The sequence below is a fragment of the Peromyscus maniculatus genome, chromosome 2 (genome assembly GCF_049852395.1).
Source record: "Peromyscus maniculatus bairdii isolate BWxNUB_F1_BW_parent chromosome 2, HU_Pman_BW_mat_3.1, whole genome shotgun sequence".
Taxonomy (NCBI): domain Eukaryota; kingdom Metazoa; phylum Chordata; class Mammalia; order Rodentia; family Cricetidae; genus Peromyscus; species Peromyscus maniculatus.
In genome coordinates, this window is record NC_134853.1 from 65,651,005 (window position 1) to 65,667,200 (window position 16,196).

Sequence of the window (16,196 nt, forward strand, 5' to 3'; positions counted from 1 at the left end):
ACAGACTGTACTGTTAACACTGGGCCAAACATCACCACGTCCTCTGCCCTGGCTCGGTCACATGCACCTCATCTCTGTGCAGATGACTGCCACCCATTTTCACCCAGACACTCAGCCTGGTACAGTGGACTGGAAGCCTCCTCACAGAGGGAGCAGACTAAAGTCAGAGAACTAGACCCCCTCAGACCCTCAGCTACCCTGATGAAAAGATACGACACGGTCTGGAGGGGGCAGGGTAGGGACAAAATACATTACCATCGCTCTGCTTCCACAGCCTGCATTCGAGTCTCAGGCTGGCTCTCCTCCCCCTCATTAGTCAGGCCTGACATGGTCCTGGCAGGGTGATCAGGCAGGACGTCCCAGCTTCCATCACCAGAGAATGCACCCACACAAACCCAAATTCCCCATCCTGAACTACCAGTCCCCCTGTGTGTGGCCGCTCGAGAATAAACAAGCCTTGTTTTGAAAAGCTGCATGCTTTAGTTCAGGACTGCACGGGCACAGGCGACGCGGACACACGCTGGCACTGCACCCGGCCGCGGGGACGGTCACCCGCCCCAGTGCTTCCTGAGGTGCTCCTTCAGCTGCGGGATGGAGGGCAGCAGCTGCTGACACTCGTGGCAACGAAGAGGCAGCTTCAGGAGTTCAGAAGTCCCATCTTGAACAGTCACTCTGCCAGCCTCTTCGACCATCTCGATCACAGCTGCAAGCAGGAGGTAAGGGTCAGATCCCAGCTACTCTGGACAGCCAAGAAGATGCCAAGGAAGAGGCTGGAAACCTGCCTCTATCAACACCTCTGGTGTCCTAAAGCTCATGAGCTTGAAGTTGGACTTCACACTGGGAAATGCACTTGACCAGCTTCTGCATCTGAGCAACCTACCTTTGAGACGATACACTCCTTCGGGACACACTCCACTACCACATCATGAGCTTCTCACCCTGCTTTCCCCAGGTGCCCCTTTGCTAAATGGCCGCTGCCTCATTAGCGATGCAGCGGTACTGGCTACAGAGAACATATTCTGGGAAATGCTTACACCCCACATATACACAGTATCCACGAAGCAGTGCTAACAGGACAGGGCCCCACACTCCTGCTCAACTCCTGCCAAAAGAGACACGGAACAGTTGAGGCATGAAGTGTCCCCTCTAAAGCCTCGGGCTGCACGTGTGGCCCCAGCTGTCGGTGCTATTTGGTGAGATGGTAGAAACTTTAGGGGGTGGGACCTCGCTGGAGAAAACAGGTCACTGGGGACATCCTTGAGGCTGTGTTTTGTCCCAAGTCCCTTCCCTAAGCCCCTCTCTCCTCTTCCTCTCAATCCCTGGCTACCAATAAGTGAGCAGCTCCGCTCCTCCTCACCCTCCCTGCCAGTGTTCTACCTCATCACCATAGCAACAGAGCCACGGACGAGTCCTCTGCAACTCTGAACCTAAGCACAGCTTTCATTTCTCAGGTTACGTCAGGTGCTCTGTCACTGCGACCAACAGCGAGGCCTGGCTGGCACAGGCCCAGCAACCCTCAGATCCAGAACCTGCTCACACACGTCTTCCCAGCCAAGAGTCGAACCCGGCTTACTAGCTCCAGATCACTGGCATACTGGGTAGACATTAACTCCTCTGCTGTCAAAGTGAAACACTTTTGACCCCGACATAACAGCTGATTGGGTCCCTCGAGGATGCTCACAGCCAAGTAGCAATCCTACTACAATGAAACACCCTTGTTCATTTTAGGAGTGCGTGTATTATAGAGACCACTAAATGTATGTGGGTCATTTGAGGCCAGGTTGTTACTTAGAAAACAACTGAGTCAGGTAGTAAGACATCTAAGAAAATGAATTAAATTTAAAAAAAAATAGAATACTATTTACCTTGTGAGTCCAGAAAGTATTCTGTATTGAAAGAATTCCAATGTTTTTTGTTTTTAAGGCAAGGAGAATCAAAATCCTGGCTGATCACATGAAGGTGTACATGGCTAGTTGAAAGTTGAAAAACAAAAGAGAACTGAGTATTAAAAGCTATGGTTTAGTCTACGTAGGTACAGGTACATAAAGTTCTGAAGCTGTGCTCATTTACTGCAGTATACCCATTCATTCAGTTGAGAATAGTTAATGTGCTCGGGAGATAAGAGGGAGCGAAGTGCTTGCCGCCACGTGTGCTGGACAGTTCCATGTCAACTTGACACAAGCTGAAGTCATCTGAGAAGAGGAACGAACCCTCAATTAAGAAAATGCCTCCAGCCAGGTGGTGGTGGCATGCGCCTTTAATCTCAACAGTCAGAAGGCAAAGGCAGGTGGAATCTATATGAGTTCGAGGCCAGCCTGGTCTACAGAGTGAGTTCCAGGGCAGCCAGGGCTACACAAAGAAACCTTGTCTTGAAAAAACAAAAGCAGAAACAAAAAAAGAAAAGAAAATGCCTCCTTAAGATCAGGCTGGATGAAAGCCTGTGGGGCATTTTCTTAATTAGTGATTGATGGGGGAGGGCCCCGCCCACAGTGGGTCGTCCCATTCCTGAGCTGGTGGTCCTGAGTTCTATAAGAGGGCAGGCTGAGCAAGCCAGTAAGCAGCACCCCTCCATGGCCTCTGCATCAGCTCCTGCTTCCAGGTTCCTGCCCAGTTTGAGTTCCTGTCCTGATTTCCTTTGATGAAGAACAGCAATATGGAAGTGTAAGCCAAATAAACCCTGTCCTCCTCAAGTTCCTAGGTCATGGTGCCTCATCACAGCAACAGTCACCCTAACTGAGACACCGTGCAAGCACAAGGGCCTAATCTAATCCTCAGCAATCAGGAGAAGAAGCCAGGCGCAGCAACTGCACACTCCTAGCACCGAGGAGGCGGAGCTTGCTGGCCAGCCAGTCTAGTCAAATCAGCAAGCTCCAGGTTCAGTGAGTGCCCCTGTCTCAAAACGTGAGGGGAAGGCCAGGGATGGTGGTACATGCCTTTAATCTCAGTACTCTGAAGGAAAAGACAGAAGGATCTCATGCCTTTAATCTCAGTACTCTGAAGGAAAAGACAGAAGGATCTCATGTCTTTAATCTCAGCACTCTGAAGGAAAAGACCGAAGGATCTCTGTGAGTTCGAGAGAAGCCTGGTTTGCATAACAAATTCCAGGCCAGCCAGAGCTGCACAGTAAGGCCCTGTCGCAAATAAACAAAGAAATAACTAAATAAGCAAGCAAGCAGCAATTGGTCTCGTGTGTGTGTGTGTGTGTGTGTGTGTGTGTGTGTGTGTGCGCGCGCGCGCGCGCGCGCGCACGCTTAATAAGTACCTAATCAAACCAAGAACTGGGAATTTAGTAGTGAGTAATATATGAAAGGACTTTGCATTGAGAATAATTACATTCTAATGAAGAAAGACAAATAAGCAAAAAAAAAAAAAAAATCCAAAGCACTAAAGGAAAACAAAGAAGGTGCCATGCATGCTGGCACCTGCCTTAGATCCTAGCACTTGGGAAGCTGAGGTAGAAGGATTCTGAATTTAAGGCCAGCCTGGACTATACAGTGAAAACCCGCCTCAAAAAAAAAAAAGTTGAGAAGAGAAAGGGGATCAGTGGACGTAGGAGGGGGGCAAGAATACCAGAATATGATCAATATACATTTACACATATATGAAAATGCCATAATAAAACCTATTATACATACTTAATATACACTAATAAAGAACAAAAGAAGACATTGAAAGGAGGAAGGAAGGAAAGGGGAAAAGAGAAGAGAGAGGCGAGCTAGTGACTAGGGCTAGAGCTAGTGAACAGTGCCCAGAGAAGGCAGAGGCCATGTGTCTCCAAGTGTAGAGGCCAAGTTCAAAATCCAGGGGCAAGAAGCAGCTTGGTGCAAACATGGACCCCAAAGACAGGTGATATGGCCACAGTGTATGCCAGAAATACTAGAGCCAAGGAGCAGGGGGTCAGCAGGGGGTCAGCAGGGGGTCAGCAGGGGGTCAGCAGGGGTTCAGCAGGGATTCAGCAGGGGGTCAGCAGGGGGTCAGCAGGGCCAGATCATAACGGGCCTAAAAGCCTCTAAGAGCACTGTGCTTTATCCTGGTACATTAGGGGCTGCTGGAAGAGCTCCGGCAGAAGGCATTAGCCTACTTTACCTTGACCAGAGCGCTCTGGCTGCTGGGACAACGGGATGGAGGGCAGGGCAGGCAGAACACGGGGAGACCTGCTACAAAGAACAGTCAGCAGCTAAAACCAGCACAGCTGACACAGAGCCGGGCTGCAGCAGATGACAAGAAACAGCCCGACTCTGGTCACATTTTGGAACAAATCCCACAAGATTACTACCTTATGGGTGCAGTTTGGGGCAGTGGCACTTGCTGAGATGGAGAAAGGGGCAGGGAAAAGAAGCCGGGTTCAACCAGTAGTTGTTCAGGCTGAGTTGACAGCTCTGTTGATAACGTGCTTGGTCTCAAGCATGAGAATCTGAGGCTTGGTTCCTAGAACCCACATTAAGAAAAAAAGTCAGTCACGGCGTCATGTACTTGAAGTCCCATACTAGGGAGGTGGAGACAGGTGGATTCCTGGGGTTAGCTGGCCAGCCTTGCCTATTCAGCAAGTCCCAGGTCAGTGAGAGTCCCTGTCTCAAAAAAACAAGATGGATGCACCTGAGGAGGAACACACTTGAGGCTGACCTCTGACCTCCGCATGCACTCATGCATACATGCACACAAGCACATAGTTTTACTTTGTTAAACTAAGTAGAATGACTTTTTGTATAATTTTCATTTTTGGAATTAGTAGTATTTCATTTTGAATCATTAATAATCAGAAGCTACCAGTATGTGTACAGAATCCAAAATGGTATATAAGCAGCAACAAATAAACAAATGAATAAAAATGAAGAAAGGAACCCCATTGAAGAGGGTGAGAACAAAAATAACTAACTTTGGAAAACAGTATTTTGGCTAGATACTATAACACTGGGGGGGGGGCTTTTCACAAACACTGTACTACAGTAGATGTCTTTGCACAGGAGATGGGTTAGTAACTTTATAACTGTATTAGACATGTGCTAGGACTGAGCATGTAAGTGAACTCATTGTAATGAATGACACCCATCTTCTCACTGGAAGAGAAAGAAGACACACAAAGAGGAACTAGGAAAACAAGATGTGAGCTGCTTGTGGAGATGGACTAGGAGGAATGGTACCAGCATGACCCGGAAGCTAAGGGTCAAGTCTGGGAGGAGAACCAGCAGGAATTACATATGTGAATACAGAATCAGGGGTGGGGAGAGGGCTCAGGATTTGCGTGTTATTTCCTGCTCTACCCGCTGAGAGGATGTAGAAGCAAAGACACCCTAAAGTCAACCACTTCTCTCATAGAAACTTAGTATCTCGGCCTCTCTGGAGATGATGAGACTGTGGTACTGTGTAGGAACAGAAAGTAAAGTAAACCTTAAAAACTGTAAGGGGCGGGCTGGAGAGATGGCTCAGAGGTTAGGAGCACTGACTGCTCTTCCAGAGGTCCTGAGTTCAATTCCCAGCACCCACATGGTAGCTCACAACCATCTCACAACCATCCATAAGGAGATTTGGTGCCCTCTTCTGGCCTGCTGTCAGATATGCTGTATAGTTAATTAAAAAAAAACAAAAAACAAAAAACAAAACAAAAAAAAAAAAAAAAAAACTGTAAGGGGCATGGAGTGAGAAAGCCAACCTATAGTGATCAAAGATGAAACAATTTAAGGCTCAAGAAATAAATAAATAAATATAAATAAAGTACTGAACTAGAATCTCCAGAACACCCATGAGCCTATACTTGAAACGAGGGAGGCAGAGCCTCCACACACAACAGCGCAGTTATTAGATGGAGAAGCGGAAACCATCCCTGGGAAAAGAGCACAGTAATCGCATTGCAGGCAAGTGCCAGCAATAGAGCTTGGTGCGGCGCATCAAATTAGTGATCCCAGCACTAGGGAAACTGAGGCAGGGCGACAACTCTGAGTTCAAGGTCAGCCTGAGCAAAACAAAGTTCAATGGATACAGAGTGAAGCATGTCTCAAGCAAATCAATGAAAAATAAAAGTAAAATAAAACCTACCAATAGATAATAAAATGATGGGTCTAAGCTTGAGCAACGGGACAGTAATAGTCTTAAAATATTTCCCCCAAAATAGTCATCAGTTAAAAAGGAAAAACAGTAACTCTGAGTAAAAAACCTTGGCAGGCCACACTTCAACAAATGACCAAGATTAACACATAGGTCACAAGTCACCTCAACACCACGCACCTTTGACATGATGAGAACACCAAGATAGCATGATACACCCAAACTGAAAGAGATCTCCCTGCCAAGCATGAGCCTCACACCTAAGGCCAGCACTCAGGAGACAGAAGCAAAAGGATCATGAATTGAAGACAACCTGGCCATGTGGGGAGTTCAGGGCCAGCCTGGACCTCCAAAAAAAAAAAACAAAAACAAAAACAAAAACAAAAAAATAAAAAAACAAAGACAAGACAGACATCCTACAGACAGCCTGTACCCATCAAAGGTATCAAGGTCAGGACCTCAGACTGGAGGCTAAGGACAGACAAAAAAGTAAATGTTACATGAATCCTGAAGCAGGACAAGAACCTTTTAGTAAAAACAGGTGAAATTCAAACAAGTATAGCATTTAGTCAGCAGGTCTTCGCTCTATTTCACATCTTACATTTTTGTATTTTCTAAATTAAAAATATTGCTTTATAGTAGGAAAATTACACTTTCCTTTGTTGTTTGGTTTTGTTTGTTTTTAGAAAGTGTCTCACTTTCACATTTTCCTTTCTATTACATTTATTTATTTAAAAATTCCATCATCGAGCTAGAGATGTCACCCAGCTGAAACAGTGTTTATCCGGCCTGCATAAAGTACTGGGTTTGGTCCCCAACACTGCATAAAGCAGACATAATGGCATATGCCTATAACCCCAGCATTTGGAGACAGGGGCAGGAGGGTCAGAAACACATGGCCAGCCTTGGCTACCTGGAGTCCTATCTCCAAATAAGTAAATAGACAAAGATACAAACAGAGGAGTGACAGCATGCTTAATGAACTATGCTAAGGGCTGCAGAGCAGCAGTTAAGAGCTCTGACTGCTCCTCCAGGGGGCCCAGGTGCAATGCTCAGCACCAACGCAGCAGTTAACTATCAACCTTAACTCCAGTTCCTAGGGATCCCATGTCCTCTGCTGGCCTCCATGGGTATCAGGCACACATGTGGTACATAGATATACGTGTAGGCAAAACAACCATACACATAAAATAAAAATAAATAAATCGCAAAAAAAAATTTAAATGGTTACCCAGGTACAGTAGTGGACACTGTAGCCCCAGCCTGGGAAGTTCATGTAAGAAGAGTTCAAAATAGCTGGGCAGTGGTGGCACACGCCTTTAATCCCAGCACCTGAGAGGCAGAGGCAGGTGAATCTCTGAGTTTGAGGCCAGCCTGGTCTACAGAGTGAGTTCCAGGACAGCCAAGGCTACATAGAGAAACCCTGCTCAAAAAAACAAACCAAAACAACCACAGGAGAAAAAAAAAAAAACTGTCTCAAAATATTAAACAAAATAATAACTTTTAAAATGTAAATTTTATGTTGTTTATTTTAGTGCAGTTTTTTAAAGGGGGTTCTGAGGGTATATCCCAGAGGTACAGTCCATGCACTCATTATCTTATTGCTCAGACCAAATAAACTGAATGAATTTGTCCTGCACGCGCTCTGTGAGGAAAAGCAATCATTCTGCCCCAAACCCTTGTGCAAATAAGCTAGCACAGAGCAGACCCCACCTTCCCTTCACTTGATTTGAAACTGCACACACCCTAAGCTTCTATTTGCAGATGTGTATGGTGTTTTGTTTCCTTTACAGCAATGGTCCTCAGTCATTTAAGAGTGATAGGTAACTCCGAGAATTTTAATAAGCCACTGACAATAAGTCCTCATCTACTGGTAATGAAGCCATTTCATCTAGCCTGCGTGTTAAAAAGCTTACATTCTGAGAGAAATCAACAATGTCAAGGGACTGAATTACAGGCAGGCAGAAGCAGAAACTTGGGCTGCTCATAGGCAAGTGAGGCAGGTGCAAGATTCAGCCCACCTGCTCAGACACATCCCACCTCCCCTGGGCCTGGAAACTACCAGACTCTCAAGTCCACACTGATCACCTGGACCAAACCAGAGGGCACCACCTCACCCCAAGGCTTACCTCATACTGGGAATAGCATGGTAACCCAACCGGAATCTCAGTTTGCTGGATCCAGCAAAATCCGAAATCACCTTTTCCCCTACAGTGTGCATATGTTTGAGAAGGTCAAGATGTTCACTGGTCACAACCTTCAGACTGGAAATGGAGGCCCAGGGTAAGACCAGCCAATGGTGACGGGCCTTGGGATATTTATCCTTAATCACCACCACCAGCTCATCTTTGTAAACCTAGCAGGGAGCACACAGGAAGGAAAGAGACATCAATGAGAATCTTTGTACATACGGTGTCACATTCATTCGGTCACTTACTTACAAAACCTTGTGCAAAAGCTTTTAAGAGGTGAGAGCAGACACCGAAAGCGTCTTCCACCAGTCACATAATTACACAGTGAGGAATCGAGGGCTCCAACCCAAATCCCACAGACTCCAGAGCCTGTGTTTGAAAACACCACACTACATAGGATACACAGAGAAGATACAGAGCACAAAAGCCTTCTCAAGGCCTCAGTGTGAAATCTCCACAGGTAGAATTCAACCGCAGCCTCTCGAACACAGACCTGGAATACATGTGTAGATTTCAAGGAGCCCTAATCCAAGGATGATGGCTGTTCTGACATGAAGACAGCTGTTACTACAGTCACCACGCATTATCTGATGATCCCTTCAAAGGGACCATGCCCAGGTTAGCACAATTTTTTTTCACATTTATTACTTATCTGGGGAAATCACAGGACAATTTAAGGAGTTGGTTCTCTCCTTCTACCAGGTTGATTCCAAGGACCAAGCTCAAGTCATCAGCCTTGGCAGCAAGCATCCTTACCCACTAAGCCACCCTGCTAGTCCAGTTCTCAACAGCAGACAAAAAGTAAGCTGCTCTCCAAAGACCTCCAGTTACAATTTTTAAAAATTTTATAAAAGCACTTTATTGTAACAAACTCACAAATAAAATCCATCACACAGCTAGATTAAAGCAGCCACTCAACAAACACTTGCTCATCCCCAAATGCTATAAATCTCAGTGAACTTTTTTTTTTCTGGAGCTGAGGACCGAACCCAGGGCCTTGTGCTTGCTAGGCAAGCGCTCTACCACTGAGCTAAATCCCCAACCCTCAGTGAACTTTTATATAGCTAGAATGGCCATTCTGAAGTTGGAGCTTCACTCAGGGTTTAACACTTTCATTATCGATTACAATTGCATACACAAAAAAAGGAAGAAAAAGAAAAAACTATGCCAGTGTTCAAACTAGAAAACAATTAGTTTATGTGCTCTTTCATGATTCATATATCCATCAACTGATGTATGGAAACTGAAAATGTGTTATATAGAGAAAATGGAGTATTATTCAGGAAATCAGAGGCTGCGTATGGAGGCATACCAGCACTCAGGAGGAAGAGGCAAAGGCAGAAAAACCTCTATGAGTTTGAGGACAGCCTGGTCTAGAAAGCAAGTTTCAGGACACCCAGAGCTACAGGGCTATATAAGAGACCCTGTGTCAATTTAAAAAGGGGGGGAGGACGGGGGGGGGGGGGGGAGGCTAGAGAGATGACTCAGTAGTTAGGAACACTGGTTGCTCTTCCAGAGAACCCAGGTCTGATTCCCAGTACCCACAAGATGGTTCACAATCACCTGTAACTCCAATCTCAGAAGATCCACCTTCTTCTGGCATCCTCAGGCACCAAGCACATACATGGTACATAGACACACATGCAGGCAAAACACCCTACACCTTAAATCAATAAAATTGTTTCAAAAAGAAAAAGAAAAATGGCCAGGCGGTGGTGGCGTACACCTTTAATTCCAGCACTTGGGAGGCAGAGTCAGACGGATCTTTGTGAGTTCGAGGCCAGCCTGGTCTACAGTACAGCCAGGACAGGCTCCAAAACTACACAGAGAAACCCTGTCTTGAAAAAAAAAAGAAAAAGAAAGAAAGAAAGAAAGAAAGAAAGAAAGAAAGAAAGAAAGAAAGAAAGAAAGAAAGAAAGAAAGAAAGAAAGAAAGAGAAAAAGAAAAATGAAATCACAAAATCTACAGGAAAATGGATGGATGTAGAAAGTATATTAAGCAAGGTAGCCCAAAGCCAGAAAGATAAAAAGCCCACATTGTCCTTCCTATGTGGCCCTAGCCTATAACGTCTGTACGTCTATGCGGACACAGCTGTAAGTGTGAGTACTGTCACCACTCAGAAAGGAGATCAGGAGAGAGAGTATTCAGTGACATGACGGAAAGAATGCAAGCAAAAGGTCACGAGTCTAGTGACGACTTTAGTACCAATGTGAAAGCCACATGTTCTCACAGAAAAGTCCAGTAATCAGAATCCAGAACCAAAGCCAGAATCCTTTGGCTTCATTTATAATTATGAGTTCTGTAGAATGGTCGTTTACAACATGACAGATACTTAAATTATACAATTTTATTCTGACCTGCATTTTGGGGTCTTTCATAGAAACCTTCAAGCCTTGACTCCAGTGGCCCAGTGACTCCTAAAAACATAGACAATGTAAATATAAATGCCAGTAATTAAATGTAGCTAACACTGCATGACAGCAAAGTCCAAGTCAAACATGGACGTCACGTTAGTTTTTGGGAATTCAACTTCCTTCACTTGGGTCTATCGCCCTCCAGGACCACAGCCCCCCTGCTGTCTTCCGATACTCAGAACTGGGTGGAGGACGGAGGCTGCTGCGGAACTCTGTCTTCTGTACAGACTGCCGTCCTGAGTAAGAGCAGGTGGGATTACCTGAAGAAGACTTTCACAAGACTGGGCCAAATAACATCCCCTTGTTGGGGGATGGGGAGGACTCACGAGAGGGCTCATGAGGCTCCTCCCCTCCCAGAGGATACACAAGCAGCCAGGATGGGGGAGTCACCCATAAGCTGCCCATGCTCCTGTAAGTAACCACAATTAAACTCGCTGGTTCACCAAGTTAGACTTGGGTGGAATGGTTGGCCTGTCATTAGTGTCATATCTGGGGGGACCAGACATCTGTTCACATCTCCCCAGGAAAGCTCCATAAAGCCAGAGCTGCCAGAGTACGATCAGCCTTCTTTGTCCTCTCACACTGCAGCTGCGGCCTAGGCCAGCTCCTTTTGACATCAGCACGTGAATTACATATCTATTAAGGTGGACAAGCAAACAGCCCATCTAGTGTCCAACGTTAATGACACCATTATGGGGAGTGGAGGAGGCCCTGAATGAGCGTGTGCTGTTGACATGACCAGCCAGGTCAAGGGCCTCAGTGCCTACACCATGGAAATGGAAAAGTCTTCCCAGAGGGAGAGCAAAGCCTTCCTCTGGTCTAAGCACCAGTGTTTACAAATGGCTGACCAGTGTGTGCAGAAACTATCAACCACAGCTTCCTCCTCCCAGATGTCTACAGCCTGAAACGACTCCCTTCTAGAGACCTCCTAAGCCTGCCTCCTTGTTCAGCCACACACAACAAACCCCCTCCTCGATTTGGATGTACAAAAGAATCGTGCTGAGTTTCCGGGCTGCTGTTGATGATACATCTCCACAGAGAGACCAGCCCACCCAAGCCCAGATTTTCTGTCTGTGTGTCTGTGTGTCTGTGTGTCTGGCCTTCCTTCATTCCCTCGTTGTTGTTCTGCCTTCTCATTGGTTGTAAACCCAAACACATGACTGCCTCGTCACTGTCTGAATGTACAGCCCCCTAGGTCTTAAAGGCATATGTCTCCAATGCTGGCTGTATCCCTGAACACACAGAGATCTTATGGGATTAAAGGCGTGTGCCGCCACCGCCACACTCTTGCTATGGCTCTAATAGCTCTGACCCCCAGACAACTTTATTTATTAACATACAATCAAATTAATATTTCAGTACAAATCAGAATAATATTTCAATACAATTAGATTACCACCACATTTCCCCTTTTCTATTTTAATAAAAAGAAAAGAAGCAAAAGGTTATGACTAACAAAAGAAAAACTATATACAAAAGTACAATAACTATATACAATATATACAAGTAATGAATACCTAAACAGGTATTTGACGAATCAGAGAAAATAATTCCATTATCTATCCTATTTTGATAATTCCAAGATGTATCTAATGTACTTTCTATCCTAATTAATTTTCAACTATAACTAACTAATCTTCAACCATAACTAACTAATCTTCAACTCCCTCAGAGACCCAAGAAGGGAATAATATTAGCTAACAAAAATAAAAACAGGAAGTGCATGCAAGCAACTTCCAAAAAAATTTTGTGAGTTGACAGAAACAGCCAGCTGCCTGGGCAGTCACCTGAGGTTTCTCCGCAGTGTTGGGGCATCATCTTCAGCCTATAGGCTTAGTGTATCTGACAGACTCATTTGTGAAGTAGGATGTACACAAGGTCAACAGTTCAACCTCACATTGGGTGAGAGCAGTCCACGTACCAGAAACACCTGAATTCCACTAGTGTCCTGTCATGATTCAGGATTTTAAATTCTGGAAATTGTTGACAGTTTTTTAATTCAGCTGTCCATTCTTCTTGGCTGTGTATATATGGCTTCATCTCAGCATCCCCTTCTTCTCCACATCCCTCTATTAAATGCCGGTCTACTTTTGAGAGGCATGAGCTTTCAGCTGCTGTTCCATTGTACAACAGAATCCATCGGCCCTCTGCCTGTTAAGCTGCCTTCGAAGAAAAGGGCACCGTACCTTTTCCGGATGCGAAGGCCACTTCAGGGATGGGGCCATATTGTCCTGGCCTCAGAAGATGCCTTTTGATAAAGCCATAACCACACTTGTTTTGGCAAGAATCAGTAGTCCCTTGTTTCGTGATCTGTCTGTCCATTTTGTCCTGTTGATTCGAGGATACTTTGTTGTCCAGTGGCTAACTTTTGCCAGAATGAAAGTTGACTCCATATGCAGTTTCTTCAATGCCCATATTTTCTCTAAAGTAGATTGGTACTGCCAGGAGCCGACATGTCTCAAAAAAGAAAAATTTTCTAAGTTATTAAAACATTTTAAATGCCATATTCTGTAGATCTCTGAAGGGTTTGAAGATGACCTGTCTAAAACATCTCTGCTCAATTTTTAAAACATATCTAATATGACTACAAGTTCTATGATAATGTCTAACTACTAGCTTTCATTTCTTTATATCCTAATAGTTGATAATAATAACATTCAAGGATCAGAAATTTGCATTACATTGTTAAATGGATGGAATAAATACAATTAGAAATATACATATAGCATTTTCTAACAATATCAGTTTCAAATTTGTGTACAATATAAAACAATTCAATCCAATGTAAAGTATTTAAAACTAGTAATTGTCTTTCTCTTTTCTTTCTTTTTTTTTTCTTTCTTTCTTTCTTTCTTTCTTTCTTTCTTTCTTTCTTTCTTTCTTTCTTTCTTTCTTTCTTTTTTTTTTTTAAACAAGAACCTTAAATCTAATCTCCTTTGCTTAGCCTTTTTCCTAACCCTTGACAATAACTTGTAACCAACCCCCCTAAATACTGAAAATTATCCCAGACCCAGAACCCATTAAAAAGACCAAAAAACCACCTGCCCCACACCACCTCTTTGGGAATGTGGGCGTCGTATTCTTAAAATTGCTTCCTGCTGGGTATGGGCGAAGTTTTCTTTATCCTGAAAGAAAAATTTTAGGTTAATTGTCAAATTCTAAGAGAGGTAACTATATCCTTCACTATCCAGTCTGTGTATAATGCCAAAGTTCAGGGTTTATCTCAAGTCCTTATTCAAGTAGTCTTTGAGACTGGATCATCTCAGCTAGTCATCTCAAAATTGCTCTGAGCACCTTGTAGTTCAAAGCTGATCTGTGGATGATGTTTGTCAGCTTAATGATATTATTATTGTCCACGTGGAATTGTTGTTGTTGTGGGGCCCCATCTTCTTTCTGGAGACTTCAGTTGATATTAGGCCTGGCCGTGATTTCCTGCAGAAAACTGATAAGAGACTCGAACACAAAAACATATATATGCAGCTAGCCTTTTTTCTAGAATTAGTTAGTACTCTATGTGACCATTCATATCTTAACAAAGTTTAAAATGTATATATATATATTAATCTTGTAAATTTTGATATAAAATTTATACTTTGAGAAAAGTTTAAAGAATCAGAATAGAATCAAAGAGTTGAGATTAGTAATAGAATAGTCCCTTAATTAATTTTGCTTTTGTCCTGTACCATAGCAGAAGATGGCTCTTATTCTGGCATGATACAGGGAGTTTGCATTTTCCTTTTAACAACATGCTTGATTTTAAAGAAGGAGAGAGCCATTCTCCAACTCCAAAGTCAGCTTTAATTTTTTAATTGAACTGGGACTGTTAGAAGACCAATAGTGTTAAATCTTTAGAAAAAAGCAGAAACAAACATTTAGGAAGACATAAAATTTTTTTTAGATAATATATACCCATACACCGTTTCACTCTGTTTCTTGGGATAGATGATTTGTCCCTTTTCTTCAGTTGTCTCATTTGTCCAGTGTTCTTCAGATTCCTTAACCTTCATTCTCCTAAAAGACAAAAACAAAAACCTTTCCCCAAGACTAATTTTGGGGATGTTCCTTTTTGGCAAGTTATTATCTGATGAAATGAAAAGGCATGTTTTATTGATACAAGTTAGTTTAAATTGGATGTTCATGCTGGTTGATGAACTATCACCTCCTCTAATTAAGAGGTCTCTCTTGTTCAAATCGAACCTTTATCAATTTTGATGGTACCCACAGCTTATCTTCTCCTGTAGAAACAAAAGCAAAACCACGTCCCCAATGTAATACATACCCTGGTTTCCATTCTGAGGTCAGCACATCCTTAAAGTATATAGGCTGATTTAATTCTGTAGTTTTTTCTATTATCCAATGTCTCTCTGCAGCTGTTGTTCCTTTCTCATTGGCATTCAGAAAATTCAAAGTTAGAAGAGCATTATGCAGTCTATTTCTGGGGGTTTTTGTTACCCATTTCTGTTTATTTAGCATATCCTTTAGAGTTCTGTTTGATCTTTCTATAACTGCTTGACCTGTAGGATTATGTGGTATGCCTGTAATATGCTTTATATTGTAATAAGCAAAAAACTGTTTCATTTTAACAGAGACATATGATGGAGCATTGTCAGTTTTGATTTGTGCAGGTATACCCATGATGGCCATAACTTCTAGCAAATGAGTGATTACAGAATCAGCTTTTTCAGAACTCAAAGCAGTTGCCCATTGAAATCCTGAATAAGTATCGATAGTGTGGTGTACATATTTCAATTTTCCAAATTCTGCAAAGTGAAACACGTCCATCTGCCAGATTTCATTTCTCTGAGTACCCTTTGGGTTACATCCTGCTGGTAATGGCGTCTGATTGTAGAAGGAACAAGTAGGACATTTCTTTATTATTTCTTTGGCTTGTTGCCAGGTTATGGAAAAATCCTTTTTTAAACCTTTACTATTAACGTGATGTTTTTTATGAAATTCTGAGGCCTCCAGCACATTTCCTATCAATAATTTATCAATCTCTTCATTGCCTTGTGCTAGAGGGCCTGGCAGACCAGTATGGGATCGAATGTGAGTTATATATAAAGGATGATTCCTTTTCCTGATTGTATCTTGTAATTGAATAAATAGTGAAGTTAATTCTGAAGCATCAGGGATAAATTCTGCAGTCTCAATATGTAACACCACTCTTTCAGCATACTGAGAGTCAGTTACTATGTTGAGAGGTTCTGAAAAATCCATTAATACCAACAGAATAGCATACAATTCTGATTTTTGCACTGAATTATACGGACTTTGAACCACTTTACTTAAATTTTCTGATTTGTAACCTGCCTTTCCTTCTTTGTTGGCATCTGTATAAAATGTACGAACTCCAGATATGGGTTTTTGCCGTACAATTCGAGGCAAGATCCATTCAGCTCTCTTTATAAGATCAATTCTATTGCTTTTGGGATATTTGCTGTTAATTTCTCCCAAAAAATTACTGCAAGCTCTTTGCCAAGGTTCACTTTCTGTCCATAATTTTTCAATGTCCTCCTTAGTTAATGGTACGACAATTTCTGCTGGGTCT

General features: G+C 43.2%; 1 protein-coding gene across 4 annotated transcripts in view; it reads right to left on the reverse strand.

The window, feature by feature from the left end:
* Nucleotides 1–457: 457 nt before the first annotated feature.
* Nucleotides 458–16,196, reverse strand: part of Aptx (aprataxin) — a 30,794-nt gene continuing 15,055 nt past the window's right edge. For all 4 annotated transcript variants that reach the window (XM_042270989.2, XM_006975329.4, XM_042270987.2 and 1 more), the window contains exons 5-8: nucleotides 10,592–10,651; nucleotides 8,172–8,398; nucleotides 1,866–1,969; nucleotides 458–703 (exon numbers count right to left, since the gene is read on the reverse strand). In XM_042270989.2, the coding sequence (XP_042126923.2) occupies nucleotides 549–703; nucleotides 1,866–1,969; nucleotides 8,172–8,398; nucleotides 10,592–10,651 (546 nt within the window). In that variant the 3' untranslated portion in view covers nucleotides 458–548. The remainder of the gene's footprint in view (nucleotides 704–1,865; nucleotides 1,970–8,171; nucleotides 8,399–10,591; nucleotides 10,652–16,196) is intronic.